The 13,306-nt window shown below is 42.3% G+C and overlaps 1 protein-coding gene across 5 annotated transcripts in view; it reads left to right on the top strand.

Annotated features, from left to right (window-relative positions):
• The window catches only part of LOC129859357 (anion exchange protein 2-like), an 88,480-nt gene that overhangs the window by 45,180 nt on the left and 29,994 nt on the right, over positions 1-13,306 (top strand). The window contains exon 1 of one of the 5 annotated variants that reach the window (XM_055929040.1): positions 1,643-1,814. The exons of the other annotated variants lie outside the window; for them this stretch is intronic. Coding sequence (XP_055785015.1) covers positions 1,758-1,814 — 57 coding nt within the window. The 5' untranslated portion in view covers positions 1,643-1,757. Of the gene's footprint in view, positions 1-1,642; positions 1,815-13,306 lie in introns of those variants that run through there. 5 annotated transcript variants of the gene reach the window in all.

Here is a 13,306-nt window from a genome sequence, read left to right as displayed (position 1 = left end):
GAAACATGAAACGTTTTTCAAACCATTTCCCTTGTGCCCCATTTGAGAAGTGCCTGCTACCCTTATACGACCTTATAGGGTGGAGATTGGCTTGGGGAATCAATTATGTCGAAGGTTACACAAGCCAAGCAATTTCCTTCCACTTTTCTTAAGCCAGCGTCTATTTAGAAATGACTGGCTGTACTAGGACCAAAATATCTTGTTGTATTTCCAGGCCTTTCCAGTGCCCAGTTTGTGGGGCAGAATGGGCACTCCAACCTAACATATTGGCATCAGTACTATTAGAAGCTCAGTGCTAAAGCATCTCTCTGTGGTTTAGGCTCAGAGCAGAGGCCAGCTGGCCTTGTACGAAGGTCAATGGTTAAAACTAGATTCCAGCCCCCTGGGGGCCTCTCAAAATAACAATCTGAAGAAGATGAGTAAGTTGCTTTGGGTAGCATTGAGAGAGGCCGTGAGGGTCATTCAGTAAAAAAAAGTTTTCTGGGCAATCAATGAGGAACAAATACACGTCCTCTTTATGGTTTCTTCAAATGATTAATTGAGATTGGATACAGAGTTTACAGCATCCATTTGTGACCCACACAAACATTCTCCCACGACCCTCTTAAGCATGCATGCATGCACACATACAGTAGACTCAAACACATGCACCACCACACACAGTGCAAGAGCGGTAGATACTAGAACGTCACTCACTGCTCTACCACTTCAGGAAATGCCTGCTTCCCCTGAGCTATGCATTTTTTTTTCAGTGTTCAGTCAGCTGCTTCCTATCCCATGTTACACAATCATGTGGCTGTGGCACTAGACAACCCCCCCCCAGGACTGGCCTACTACCTCTTGGTAGGTGGACTCTCCAAGACATAAACAACTAAGAGTGAAAGGACGCTCATGTCCCGAATACCTCCCTGTGTTAGAATGTAGCGGTAGTTCTGTAGTTGAATTGTAATGTCCCTGCTAGACGTGTCTGAGTTGGAGAGGATGGACGGGTATCCCAGTGGCGGTAATTGCTAATTATGGCCTACAGATATATCTACCGTATGTCTGGTTAGAGTGACAAGTCTGCTGTTTTGTGACATTACACCGAACTGATTTAACCTTGGGCTCTGGGCTGTCCAAACCTTTTCCTGTCCACGGCTTGTTGATGGACAGCATTGACGGCTGTGATTTGAATACAGTCTGCTGGTAATCAGATTCAGCCCATTAGTCAGTTCAATCTAACTCAGTTTCAAAGCTGGCAGCCATGAAGCGTCTTTATAATCTCTTACGGAGAATTCAGACGGTTGTCAGGTTGTCAATACATACCCAAGCTGCTATCCAATTGACGTGTTAACAAAATCTGCAGCCATGAAGTTGTAATCTTTCTTGTACATTCGCACAAAGCTGATAGTTAAATTGACAAAAGACATGTAGGTTTGCTATATGACTGGAGGTGAAGCTGTCATTCGTCATTTTCCTTGCTTCCTTGCTCTTCTGAGTTAATAATTCACCTTTCAAACGATGAGTGTACATGCTTGTATGCAAGGGGGAAGAGAGAGTGTGTTTAAGGACAGTTGAGATAATCCTATTTGGATTTTGGAAGGGTCGGTCAACGTTGTGAAACTGGGGTTGATGTCCTCTTCCTGCCGCTAGGTACTACCCTTTTGTCATGTGACTGGAGGCAACCGAAAGAGACCTTAGACAGAGGTTGAAAATGTGATTACTGTGTGCGGTAGTTATTTTTACTTATCAAGCAAAAAATACGGTCGCTAGAGATAATGCCGCGTGAGAAACGAGATTGGACTTTGATGGAGTTTCTTGACACAGCAGCAAAGGTGAGTTATGAGTTTGAACACAGGGTAACATACAACAACATAAAGAGTCACATGGGCATTGATCCCATTTAGAAGCGCCTCTCCATGTGTGTGGACATGAAGAGACTTTTCTTGTTCTATGTCTACATACCACGTGCACTATATTGGTTTTAAAGGCTGAACAAAAAATATAGTAGATAGGTCTACACATGACTTATAGTAAAAGTGAATACAATGGGGTTCGAAACTGAATGAATTTGTCCTTTTTTCCCTGACAACAGTTTGTTGTAATGTGTGCAACAGGTGAAACGTGAACTTTGCAAAGATTTGTTGCGACAACAACTAATAATAATAAAGATTTGTTGCACTGTCCAATTCCAAAGGCATCTGCGACGGTCTTGTTATTTTGTCAACAGCCCATTGACTGTTTGCGTGAGTATGTGAATGGAGGACCACATTTCTTCTATTTGTTGTCTTAATCAGTGATTTGCTGATAGTTACCCCTCGACTGTCAACAGATGGAGTCCGCTAGATATCTCAGCGGGGGAATGTGGTCAGTCAGTGTGTCTTGTAAAACTCCTGGCTCTGGCAGCCAGTAGCTATGTGTGAATAGTGTTGGACAGCTAGAAGTGGCAGGGCATGCGTCCTTAATGGCACCCTATTCTGTGCGCTACTGTGGAGGGAATAGGGTGCTGTTTGGGACACAGCTGTGGTGTGAGAGGATTTATACAATCAGCATGTTGTGAGTAACACCTCCCCTAGAAGTGACCCCATTAGAGAATAACTTTAGAGGAAGGCGTCTGGCATGGCAAATCGCCAGCCTCTTTTGTTTGTCCCTCGTAAAAGGATTAGAATTAAGAGTCCCCGCACCCCAACCCCCTTCCTCCTCTCTGTCACAGTATGACAGTATCCAATGTCACTGGCTATCATCACGCAAGCTCATGCAACGGATATCACATTAATAATATTTATATAGCGCTTTTTATTACATGAAGAATCTCCAAAGGGGCCTCCCGGGTGGCGCAGTGGTCTAAGGAACTGCATCGCAGTGCTAGCTGTGCCACCAGAAACTCTGGGTTCGAGCCCAGGCTCTGTCGCAGCTGGCCGCGACCGGGAGGTCCATGGGGTGACGCACAATTGCCCCTAGCGTCGTCCGGGTTAGGCAGGGTTTGGCTGGTAGGGATATCCTTGTCTCATCGCGCACTCCTGTGTGCGGTCGCAGTGTGCGCTAACCAGGGCACCAAGTACACAGTGTTTCCTCCGACACATTGGTGCGGCTGGCTTCCGGGTTGGATGCGCGCTGTGTTAAGAAGCAGTGCGATTTGGTTGGGTTGTGCTTCGGAGGATGCATGGCTTTCGACCTTCGTCTCTCCCGAGCCCGTACGGGAGTTGAAACGATGAGACAAGATAGTAACTACTAACAATTGGATACCACGAAATTGGGGGGGGAAGGGGGGTAAAAATTCATTAAAAAAATATATTTAAAAAAGAATCTCCAAAGACGCTTAATAAAAACATTTTTTTAATAAAGAGTGAAGTTAATTGATAATTCATGGGCTGCATGGACAAAGATCTTCCACAGAGGCGGGTGCAAGTCCTAGTGCGAGTCCATTCGACTCGCACTAGGACTAGCTCCACTCCACTATCACTTAATCAGTGTGGGAAAGAAAGCTTTAGCATTGGTGGTCTACCCCTCAATAACGGCCACCCTCGATTTTGTCAAGCTTATTTCCTTGCGTTTCTCTGAACGTCAACAACTAAGAATCAAGGTCAGTGGTTGAAAAGATGATTTGGTGGACAGTTTAATCTGACCTCAAAAGTGAAGGGAAGCAACTTTGAGGTACACTGGCCTGTTTACCTGGTGGTACCACTGGGGAGAAAGAAACAGTGGTCATATTTACACACAAGGCATTACCTTCGAAGACCTCATCAACAGATGGGCATGAGATCTCCTCGTCTGGCCTGCTGCTGCAGGAATGCAGTGACTCAACAGAGTATTACGTGATCACTTACTACTCTATATTCGCCACTGTAAACCTGTCCTTCTTCCCTGAGTGTTGCTGACTGTGTGGGATTTCAGCCACCTCTCGGCTCCTCTAATCCTCTCTACAACCTCGGTGTAAGTGACTAGCTGAGTACTCATTACACTCACTTTGCTTGTAACAAACCTAGTATATGTTAAGCAGACAGTAGGGGTTATTGCATTACTGAGATTAATATTTCAGTTTGCCTAATCTATCTGGTTTACTGTATTGGGGAACTGTAATTAGATATTAGAAAGCTTCCTCTGCGTCTCTTTTAACTTTCCACACGGCAGATTTGATTTCTCTTCTTGTGTGTGATGTTTATTTTGATAAAAGTTTTGTCTACCTACCTGGTTCCTAAGAAGGTCCTGTGCAGGCTTCCCCAAACCATCAGTACGACCAGAGTAAAGCTACAGTATGACAACTAACGGCCTGTGAGTGTTCATGGTACCTACATAATCGTATCACCAACCTCACTTCAGGGCATTGTGGAGGTCACTCTGCGATCCAAGTGACCTCCACTTTGACCTTCAAAGTGCTCTACGAAGCCTCCGCTTCACCCTGCCCCCCGGCTAAGCAATGATAAGACAAGGCAGAGCACACTGCGTGTTCACATCTCCCCAGCTCATCTCCTATCTGATCACTTAGTACCTTCAAATGCAATGACTCATGAGATACAGTTCTTGCTGGGTGCAGAGCCAGAGGCCAATGCACTTTAATTTTACGCTTTTAAGTCTTCCAAAGCCACACAACCATTGCGTGCCATTGTCCTCTAACAATCCATTGCCGTCACGAACATGTCCAATGTTTAACCCCAGAACATTAGCACTTAGTTATTAGTTACACCACAACGCCTCCACCAAGTACCACCAAGTACCGCCTCCACCAAGTAGCAGGACATTCAGGTGTTCTATCCAATCTATTTGTGGACAAAATATGTAAATATGTTATTGCAAGTTGTGGAAAAGCCCCATTTGCTGATTTAAATGACCTATATGGCACATGTACAATGCATGTTCTCTCCTCCCACAGTACAAGGCTGAGAATGTTTCTGTAAAAAGAAAAACATGAGTGAGAAAGTTATGAGGGTCAAAGAAACCAAGACATGCTAACCTCTCCCCGTTACCAATAACGGGAGGTTGGCATGTCTTGGGGGTATGATCTTTGACCTTCGGTAACTTTCATTATTCACGATTTATTATAAGCATGGTAGTATCCACATTCATGCAGACGTGTTTAAAAATATATTATATTCTTATTTACAATAAAAGTGATTCCAAAATGACAAAACATTATTTACCATTATTTTCTATTGGGTACAATATAATTTGAAACACAACCAAAACAAACTGCAAATGCATCCAACAAGTTTGTAGCATCTAGGGCTGTTACGGTGACCGTATTACCGTCCACGTGACTGTTGATTCACGATAATTAGGCTACTTCAAAACTGCACTTGCTAACAGCCATTAAGTCACTAATGGCACTCTAATGGTCCTTCTAATCACTCTGATATCACTGCAAATGCAAATCCTCATCAAAAAAGCTGACTAGCATAGCCTAGCCTAACGTGACAGGGATATCATATACAGTGATCCCTCGCCACTTCGCGGTTCACTTATCGCGGATTCGCTATTTCGCGGATTTTCATAATGCATTTTTTTTTTTTTTTTTGGTGCATTGTGCTCTGCATTCTGATTCGCTAAAAACTCAGTCCCGCTTCTTGTATCAAAACATGCTACGAAGAGGACACGAGAGATGAGGAGGAAGGACTAACGCTTGGTCGCTTAGCAACCATGGTGCGAATGGCCACTGAACTTAAGCGAGTAGCTGAGGAATGGGACCCTTTGAGCCGTTCATTACAGTTCTCCAACGTAATCGATGGTGGCATGTCGGTGTACAAGGATCTTTTTGCAAAGAAGAAAAAAGAGCGACAACAGCTGCCTATCACTATGTTCTTCTCCCGAACAAACACACCTGCACCGCGGGCTTCAGAAGAAGAGAACACTGCAGAGCGCAGTCAGGATGCAGCGGCCCAGTCTGAAGAGCAGTGAAACGGCCTACACGTGAGTCACTGTATTTGTATACATGTAATAGTTGCTAATTGTAAAAAAAAAAAAAAAAAAAGTTTTCTATTTCGCGGATTTCACTTATCGCGGGTCATTTTCGGAACGTAACCCCCGCGATAAACGAGGGATTACTGTAATATAATTTTCATGAAATCCCAAGTCCAATACAGCAAATGAAAGATAAACATCTTGTGAATCCAGCCATCATTTCCGATTTTTAAAATGTTTTACAGCGAAAACACTATGTATTTCTATTAGCTAACCACAATAGCAAAAGACTCAACTGCATATTTTCACCATTTTTCTACCGCATAGGTAGCTATCACAAAACCGACCAAATAGAGATATAATTAGTCACTAACCAAGAAACAACTTCATCAGATGAGTCTTATAACATGTTATACAATAAATGTATGTTTTGTTCGAAAATGTGAATATTTGAGGTATAAATCATAGTTTTACATTGCAGCTACCATCAAAAATAGCACCAAAGCAGCCAGAATAATTACAGAGAGCAACGTGAAATACCTAAATACTCATCATAAAACATTTATGAAAAATACATGGTGTACAGCAAATGAAAGATAAACATCTTGTGAATCCAGCCAATATTTCAGATTTTTTAAGTGTTTTACAGCGAAAACACAATATAGCATTATATTAGCTTACCACAATAGCCAAACACACAAATGCATTTATCAGCAGCAAAAGGTAGCGATCGCAAAAACCAGCAAAAGATATAAAATGAATCACTAACCTTGACCAACTTCATCAGATGACAGTCTTATAACATCAGGTCATACAATACACTTATGTTTTGTTCGAAAATGTGCATATTTTGAGCTGCAAATCGTGGTTATACATTGTGAATATGTAGCATCGATTCACCAAATTGTCCGGAGATATTTTGGACACTCACCTAATCTGACCAAAGAACTCATCATAAACTTTACTAAAAAAATACATGTTGGACAGCAAATGAAAGATACACTAGTTCTTAATGCAAACGCCGTGTTAGATTTTAAAAAATAACTTTACCATAACAAACAGCTTGCGTTATAGCGAGACAGCGCCCGCAAAAAGGGGGGAAAATAGGACTCAACATTTACCACAGAAATACGAAATAATATCATAAATTGTTCTTACTTTTGCTGAGCTTCCATCAGAATCTTGTACAAGGAGTCCTAGGTCCAGAATAAATCGTTGTTTGGTTTTAGAATGTCCTTTTCTCCTGTCGAATTAGCAACCTTAGCTAGCCATGTGGCGCGAACATGCCCATCTTCTCGAAGCAAAGAAAGGAAAATTACAAAAGTCGCAATAAACTGATATAAAAAAACTACTTTATGATGTTTTTATCACATCTATCAAATAAATTCAGAGCCGGAGATATCCACCGTGTATACCGAACGCTTTTCAGAAGCCAATGTCGATGTACTTCGCGACAAAGAAATTCCAGACCTACCACTCCAAGAGCTCTTGTTCGACGTCAGATCAAGCTAGACACCCCATTCCACCTTCCACTGCCTGTTGACATCTAGTGGAAGGCGTATGCAGTGCATGCAAATCCATAAATATAAGGCAAATCAATAGGCAGGCCCTGGAACAGAGCATCGTTTTCAGATTTTTCACTTCCTATCTGGAAGTTTGCTGCAAAATGAGTTCTGTTATACTCACAGATATAATTCAAACAGTTTTAGAAACTTGAGAGTGTTTTCTATCCAATAGTAATAATAATATGCATATTGTACGATCTAGAATAGAGTACGAGGCAGTTTAAATTGGGCACGATTTTTTCCCAAAGTGAAAACAGCGCCCCCTATTCACAAGAAGTTTTAAGAACAAATACTTATTTACAATGGTGGCCTACGGGGAACATGGGATAATTGCCTTGTTCAGGGGCAGAACGACAGATTTTTACCTTGTCAGTTTGGTGATTTGATCCAGCAACCTTTCGGTTACTGGCCCAAAGCTCTAACCACTAGGCTACCTGAACCACGTCTTCCCATATGGACAGAAAAGAGCAGAAGATCTGAGCGGTCCCATCAGATCCAGTTTGTCAAAACCAGGTAAAACTGTTTCCAAAACATGGTCATGGATATTGTTTTGAAGCCAAACACAACGGCAGCCATTTGGAATCATTTTGGATTCAGGTCAAATGTGAAAGATCAGCCAATAAATCTGGATGAAGACATTTTACAAATATGCGAGAGGAATGGTGATCTACTTAGAGAAGAAACGGGACCTGAAAGCAACCCCCGGTACCCTTGATAGTGCGTCCCGACACCGAGATGAACTGCTATATGGCAGAGAAAGAACCAGACACATCTGCTGACCCCCCTGTCACGGTGGCAGCATAACCACTCTTGTTTTCCTTTATTGGCTCTGCTTGCCAAAAAGTATATGTGCATGTGTGCTACCAGCACTGTGTCAGAGAGGGTGTTCAGCACGGCAGGGAACATAGTTACCTCTCTCCGGTCTTCACCTGAAGCCTGACAAATTAAACATGCTGGTGCTTCTTAATCAGAACCTTACAGCCTAACTTTGGCGAGTGCTATAGCCTATGATAGTGGACTGCAACATTTTTGCAAAAAAACATACCTTATTTACATTAGTATTCAGACCCTTTGCTATGAGACTCGAAATTGAGCTCAGGTGTATCCTGTTTTCATTGATTATCCTTGATGTTTCTACAACTTGATTGGAGTCCACCTGTGGTAAATTCAATTGATTGGACATGATTTGGGAAGGCACACACCTGTCTATATAAGGTCCCACTGTTAACAGTGCATGTCAGAGCAAAAACCAAGGAATTGTCTGTAGAGCTCAGAGGTAGATTTGTGTTGATGCACAGATCTGGGGAATGGTACCAAAACATTTCTTCAGCATTGAAGGTCCCCAGGAACACAGTGGCCTCCATCATTCTTAAATGGAAGAAGTTTGGAACCACCAAGACTCTTCCTAGGGCAGTCCTAGAGCTGGCTGCCTGGGCCAAACTGAGCAATCGGTGGAGAAAGGCCTTGGTCAGGGAGGTGACCAAGAACCCGATGGTCACTGACAGAGCTCCAGTGTTCCTCTGTGGAGATGGGAGAACCTTCCAGACAACCACCGCTGCAGCACTTCACCAATTAGGCCTTTATGGTAGAGTGGCCAGACAGAAGCCACTACTCAGTAAAAGGCACATGATGGCCCACTTGGAGTTTGCCAAAAGGCACCTAAAGACTCTTTGGCCTGAATGCCAAGTGTCACGTCTGGCGTAAACCTGGCACCATCCCTATGGTTAAGAATGGTGGTGGCAGCATCATACTGTGGGGATGTTTTTAGGGTTGCAAAATTCCGGTAACTTTCCCAAAATGTCCAGGTTTTCCAGAAATCCCGGTTGGAAGATTCCTGGATTTCCCGATTATTCCCTTCTGATTCCAGGAGTTTTCCAACCAGGATTTCTCGAAAATTGGGGAAAGTTACCGGAATTTTGCAACCCTAGATGTTTTTCAGTGGCAGGGACTGGGAGACTAGTTAGGATCCAGGAAAAGATTAACGGAGCAAAGTACAGAGATCCTCGACGACACCCTTCTCCAGAGTGCTCAGGACCTCAGACTGTGGCGAATATTCACCTTCCAACAGGACAACGACCCTAAGCCCACAGCCAAGACAACGCAGAAGTGGCTTCGGGACAAGTTTCGGAATGTCCTTGAGTGACCCAGCTAGAGCCCGGGCTTGAACCCAATCTAACATCTCTGGAGAGACCTGGAAATAGCTGGGCTATTTTCTGAACCTGTTTTTGCTTCATCATTATGGGGTGTAGATTTTTAATTTTTTTTCCCTCATCAATGTAATCAATTTTAGAATAGGGCTGTAATGTAACAAAGTGGAAAAAGTCAATGGGTCTGACTCCTTTCCGAAAGGCAATGTATGTTTTGATTTAATAAGACATTATAAGGTTTGTATCATTCACAACTAAAGTTTCCAAATAACTATAAATCAATCGTTTAGCACTTCTTTCAAATAACTTTTTAAGCTGAACACAGAATAACGGCTCCATGTTCGCACTAGCTCATCAGTCATTTGGGTAAAATATCCTTTCAATTTTATTCTGCGATGTTCAATTATATTGTTAGTATAAAATAATAGCACTGGAATTATAAGCATACCTTGTCTGTTAAATTACTAGCCTGCTGCCATTGGCATGGCGCATAGCCAGATCAGTAACATGCATAGGCTGACTCAGATTTATGTTAATCTGTTCTTCTGAAATACATTTTCTTCATATTATTTTTTATTTTACCTTTATTTAACTAGGTCAGTTAAGGGTTAACTGTCTTGTTCATGGGCAGAACGACAGATTTTTACCTTGACAGCTCGGGGATTCGAGCTTGCAACCTTTCCTGTTGCTAGTCCAACGCTCTAACCACTAGGCTACCTACTGCCTTTTATAGGAAATACCTGCCTAAAATAATGGTTTCATTGTGATTGTGTATAGGCTATTAAATGTATTTATTAGATTTTTAAAATGTAGATGTTTCAAAGGTACGCATCAGCAGCTTGCATGTGTGGAACCCCTTTATCAGTTAACGGTCAATTACCGTGAGACCAGCAGTTATTTGCCACAGCCCTAGTAGCATCACAAGCTTGATGTAGTCATTACATGCTATAAATGTGGGACCAAATACAAAACTTTTGACTTCTTTATTTATAAAAATATTTAGGGGTGTCAATCATTTTGACCCCTCCCCTTTTAAGAAAAACATGTATTACTTATTAGACAATCTCTTTCTCTGAGCAATTGTATTATACTGAACAACAATATAAACACGAAATGCAACAATTTCAAAGATTTTACAGAGTTAAAGTTCATATAAGGAAATTCATTAGGCCCTAATCTATGGATTTCACATGACTGGGAATACAGAAATGCAATGGGCCTCACAATGGGCCTCAGGATCTCGTCACAGTATCTCGGTACATTCAAATTGCCATCGATAAAATGCAATTATGTTCATTGTCTGTAGCTTATACCTGCCCATACCATAATCCTACTGCCACCAATGTTGACATCAGCAAATCGCTCACCCACATCACACCATACATGTGGTCTGCGGTGGTGAGTCCTGTTGGATGTACTGACAAGTCCTCTAAATGACGTTGGAGGCCGCTTATGGTAGAGAAATTAACATTCAATTCTCTGGCAACAGCTCTGGTGGACATTCCTGCAGTCAGCCTGCCAATTGCACGTTCCCTCAACTTGAGACATCTGTGGCATTGTGTAACAAAACTGCACATTTTAGAGTTGCCTTTTAATGTCCCCAGCACAAGGTGCACCTGTGTAATGATCATGCTGTTTAATCAGCTTCTTGAAATGCCACACCTGTCAGGTGGATAGATTCTCTTGGAAAAGAAGAAATGCACACTAACAGGGATATAAATACATTTGTGCACTAAATTTGAGATCATCTTTTTGTGCTTATGGAACATTTCTGGTATCTTTTATTTCAGCACATGAAACATGGGACCAACATATTACAGTTCGTGTATATTTTTGTTCAGTGTAGTATAAAATATAATTTCCCTTTTTTTTGTATGTGATGTAGCTCAGTATTTGAAGTATTTATTTTATACAGTCATCATTGTTCGTCTTTATCACGGGTGTCAATAATTTCAGACCCCACTGTGTACATACACAGTATAGTGTATATACCCTGAGTGTACAAAACATGAACACCTGCTATTTCCATGACATAGCATTCACCTGGTCAGTCTGTCCCTTATTGATGTCACTTGTTAAATCTACTTTATTCAGTGTAGATGAAGGGGAGGAGACAGGTTAAAGAACGATTTTTAAGCCTTGTCACAATTGAGACATGGATTGTGTATGTGTGCAATTGAGGGTGAATGGGCAAGGCAAAATATTTAAGTGCCTTTGAACGGGGTATGGTAGTAGGTGCCAGGTGCTCAAGTTTGTCAAGAACTGCAACGCTGCTGGGTTTTTCACACTCAACAGTTTCCCATGTGTTTCAAGAATGATCCACCACCCAAAGGACATCAAGCCCCATCCCACTCCAAGGCCTCTGACAGAGATTTAGGGTCTAAAGTACCTTGGTCAATATTGACACGTACCAAAGTTAAAATGAGGGAGGTGAGTGCAAGGTATTGTTTGAGGACCATTCAAACACGGCTTGCCCTTTCAGGTGCGGTTGGTTTGTCCTCAGAGCGAGAATAAATGCAGAGTCTTGTTTATTCTAACACGGCACAATCATAAGAGATAGGTTAGTGCCAGGCTGGGAGATACAGTTCCGATTAGCGCATCACGTGGTCACAGGGAGAGGGCTCTCTGCTCATTCTTGGGTGAATTATAAAGGGTGTTGCGATTCAGAGCCCCACAGTGTCGCCGTAGACGAGGGCATTGCCACTTGCCTCAAACACCACTCCTGACTCCCAACACTCATACCACAAGTCATCCCATTGAAACATGAGTCTGGTAAGTCCCTTAAATCACTGATGGGAGAGAAGGAGAGCATATTTTGTGTCTTTCTATTGCTGGTTCTTTTGCTGTAAGGGTTTGTTATTGCACATGTTTTTGGTTGTGGGAAATAGTTTCACCTCGCTGGCAATCCCTTACACATCCTCTCTAGCTGTAGAGATTGACTGTGAACTGCTGTGCACAGTAATAGGCTAAAAGCTGTCTTTACTACTCCTGGAGTTCCTAGTGAGTGGGGATGTTTTTCAGGTAGACTTGGCTGTCATTTTCCAACTGAACTTTCATGCTTTATTGAAAAATAGTATGTGGTTAAGATTGGCAGCACTACTCTTGGATGAAGTGCCCATCAACTGGCATTCATGTGTTGATAGTCTGTAGTCCTTTCCAATACAATCAAAACTTTCGAGATTTCAATTGTAGCTTACAGGTCCAAAGATTGGAGACTGTTGCAGAAAGCAACTCTCAAATGTGTTTTTAATGTAGGTCACTGAGGTAAGGATGAGGCCCTTGTAGTCTACCTGAGCAGCTTCGTGTGGAACTGTCTGACTCTCGACCTTTTGAAGGTTGAACAGAAGTTTCACATTGGGTCAATATTGATTATTTGTGGCTAGGGCTGTGGCGTTTGGAATTTTTGTCAGCCGGTAATTGTCAAGCAAATAACTGTCGGTCTCACGGTAATTGACCGTTTAATTAACATAAAGGGGTTCCACACATGCAGCTGCTAATGAGTGCCTTTGAAACATCTACATTTTATAAGTCTAAAGTGTATTATAAACAGGTTGGTTCGTAGTCTGAATGCTGATTGGCTGACAGCCGTGGTTTACCACGGGTATGACATTTATTTTTACTACTCTAATTACGTTGGTAACCAGTTTATAATAGCAATAATGCACCTTGGGGGTTTGTGATTTATGGCCAATATACCACGGCTAAGGGCGGTATCCAGGC

The sequence above is a fragment of the Salvelinus fontinalis genome, chromosome 7, assembly GCF_029448725.1.
Source record: "Salvelinus fontinalis isolate EN_2023a chromosome 7, ASM2944872v1, whole genome shotgun sequence".
NCBI classification, from domain to species: domain Eukaryota; kingdom Metazoa; phylum Chordata; class Actinopteri; order Salmoniformes; family Salmonidae; genus Salvelinus; species Salvelinus fontinalis.
Note: the sequence above shows the minus strand (reverse complement) of the source record. Positions and strands in the feature narration are given on the sequence as shown.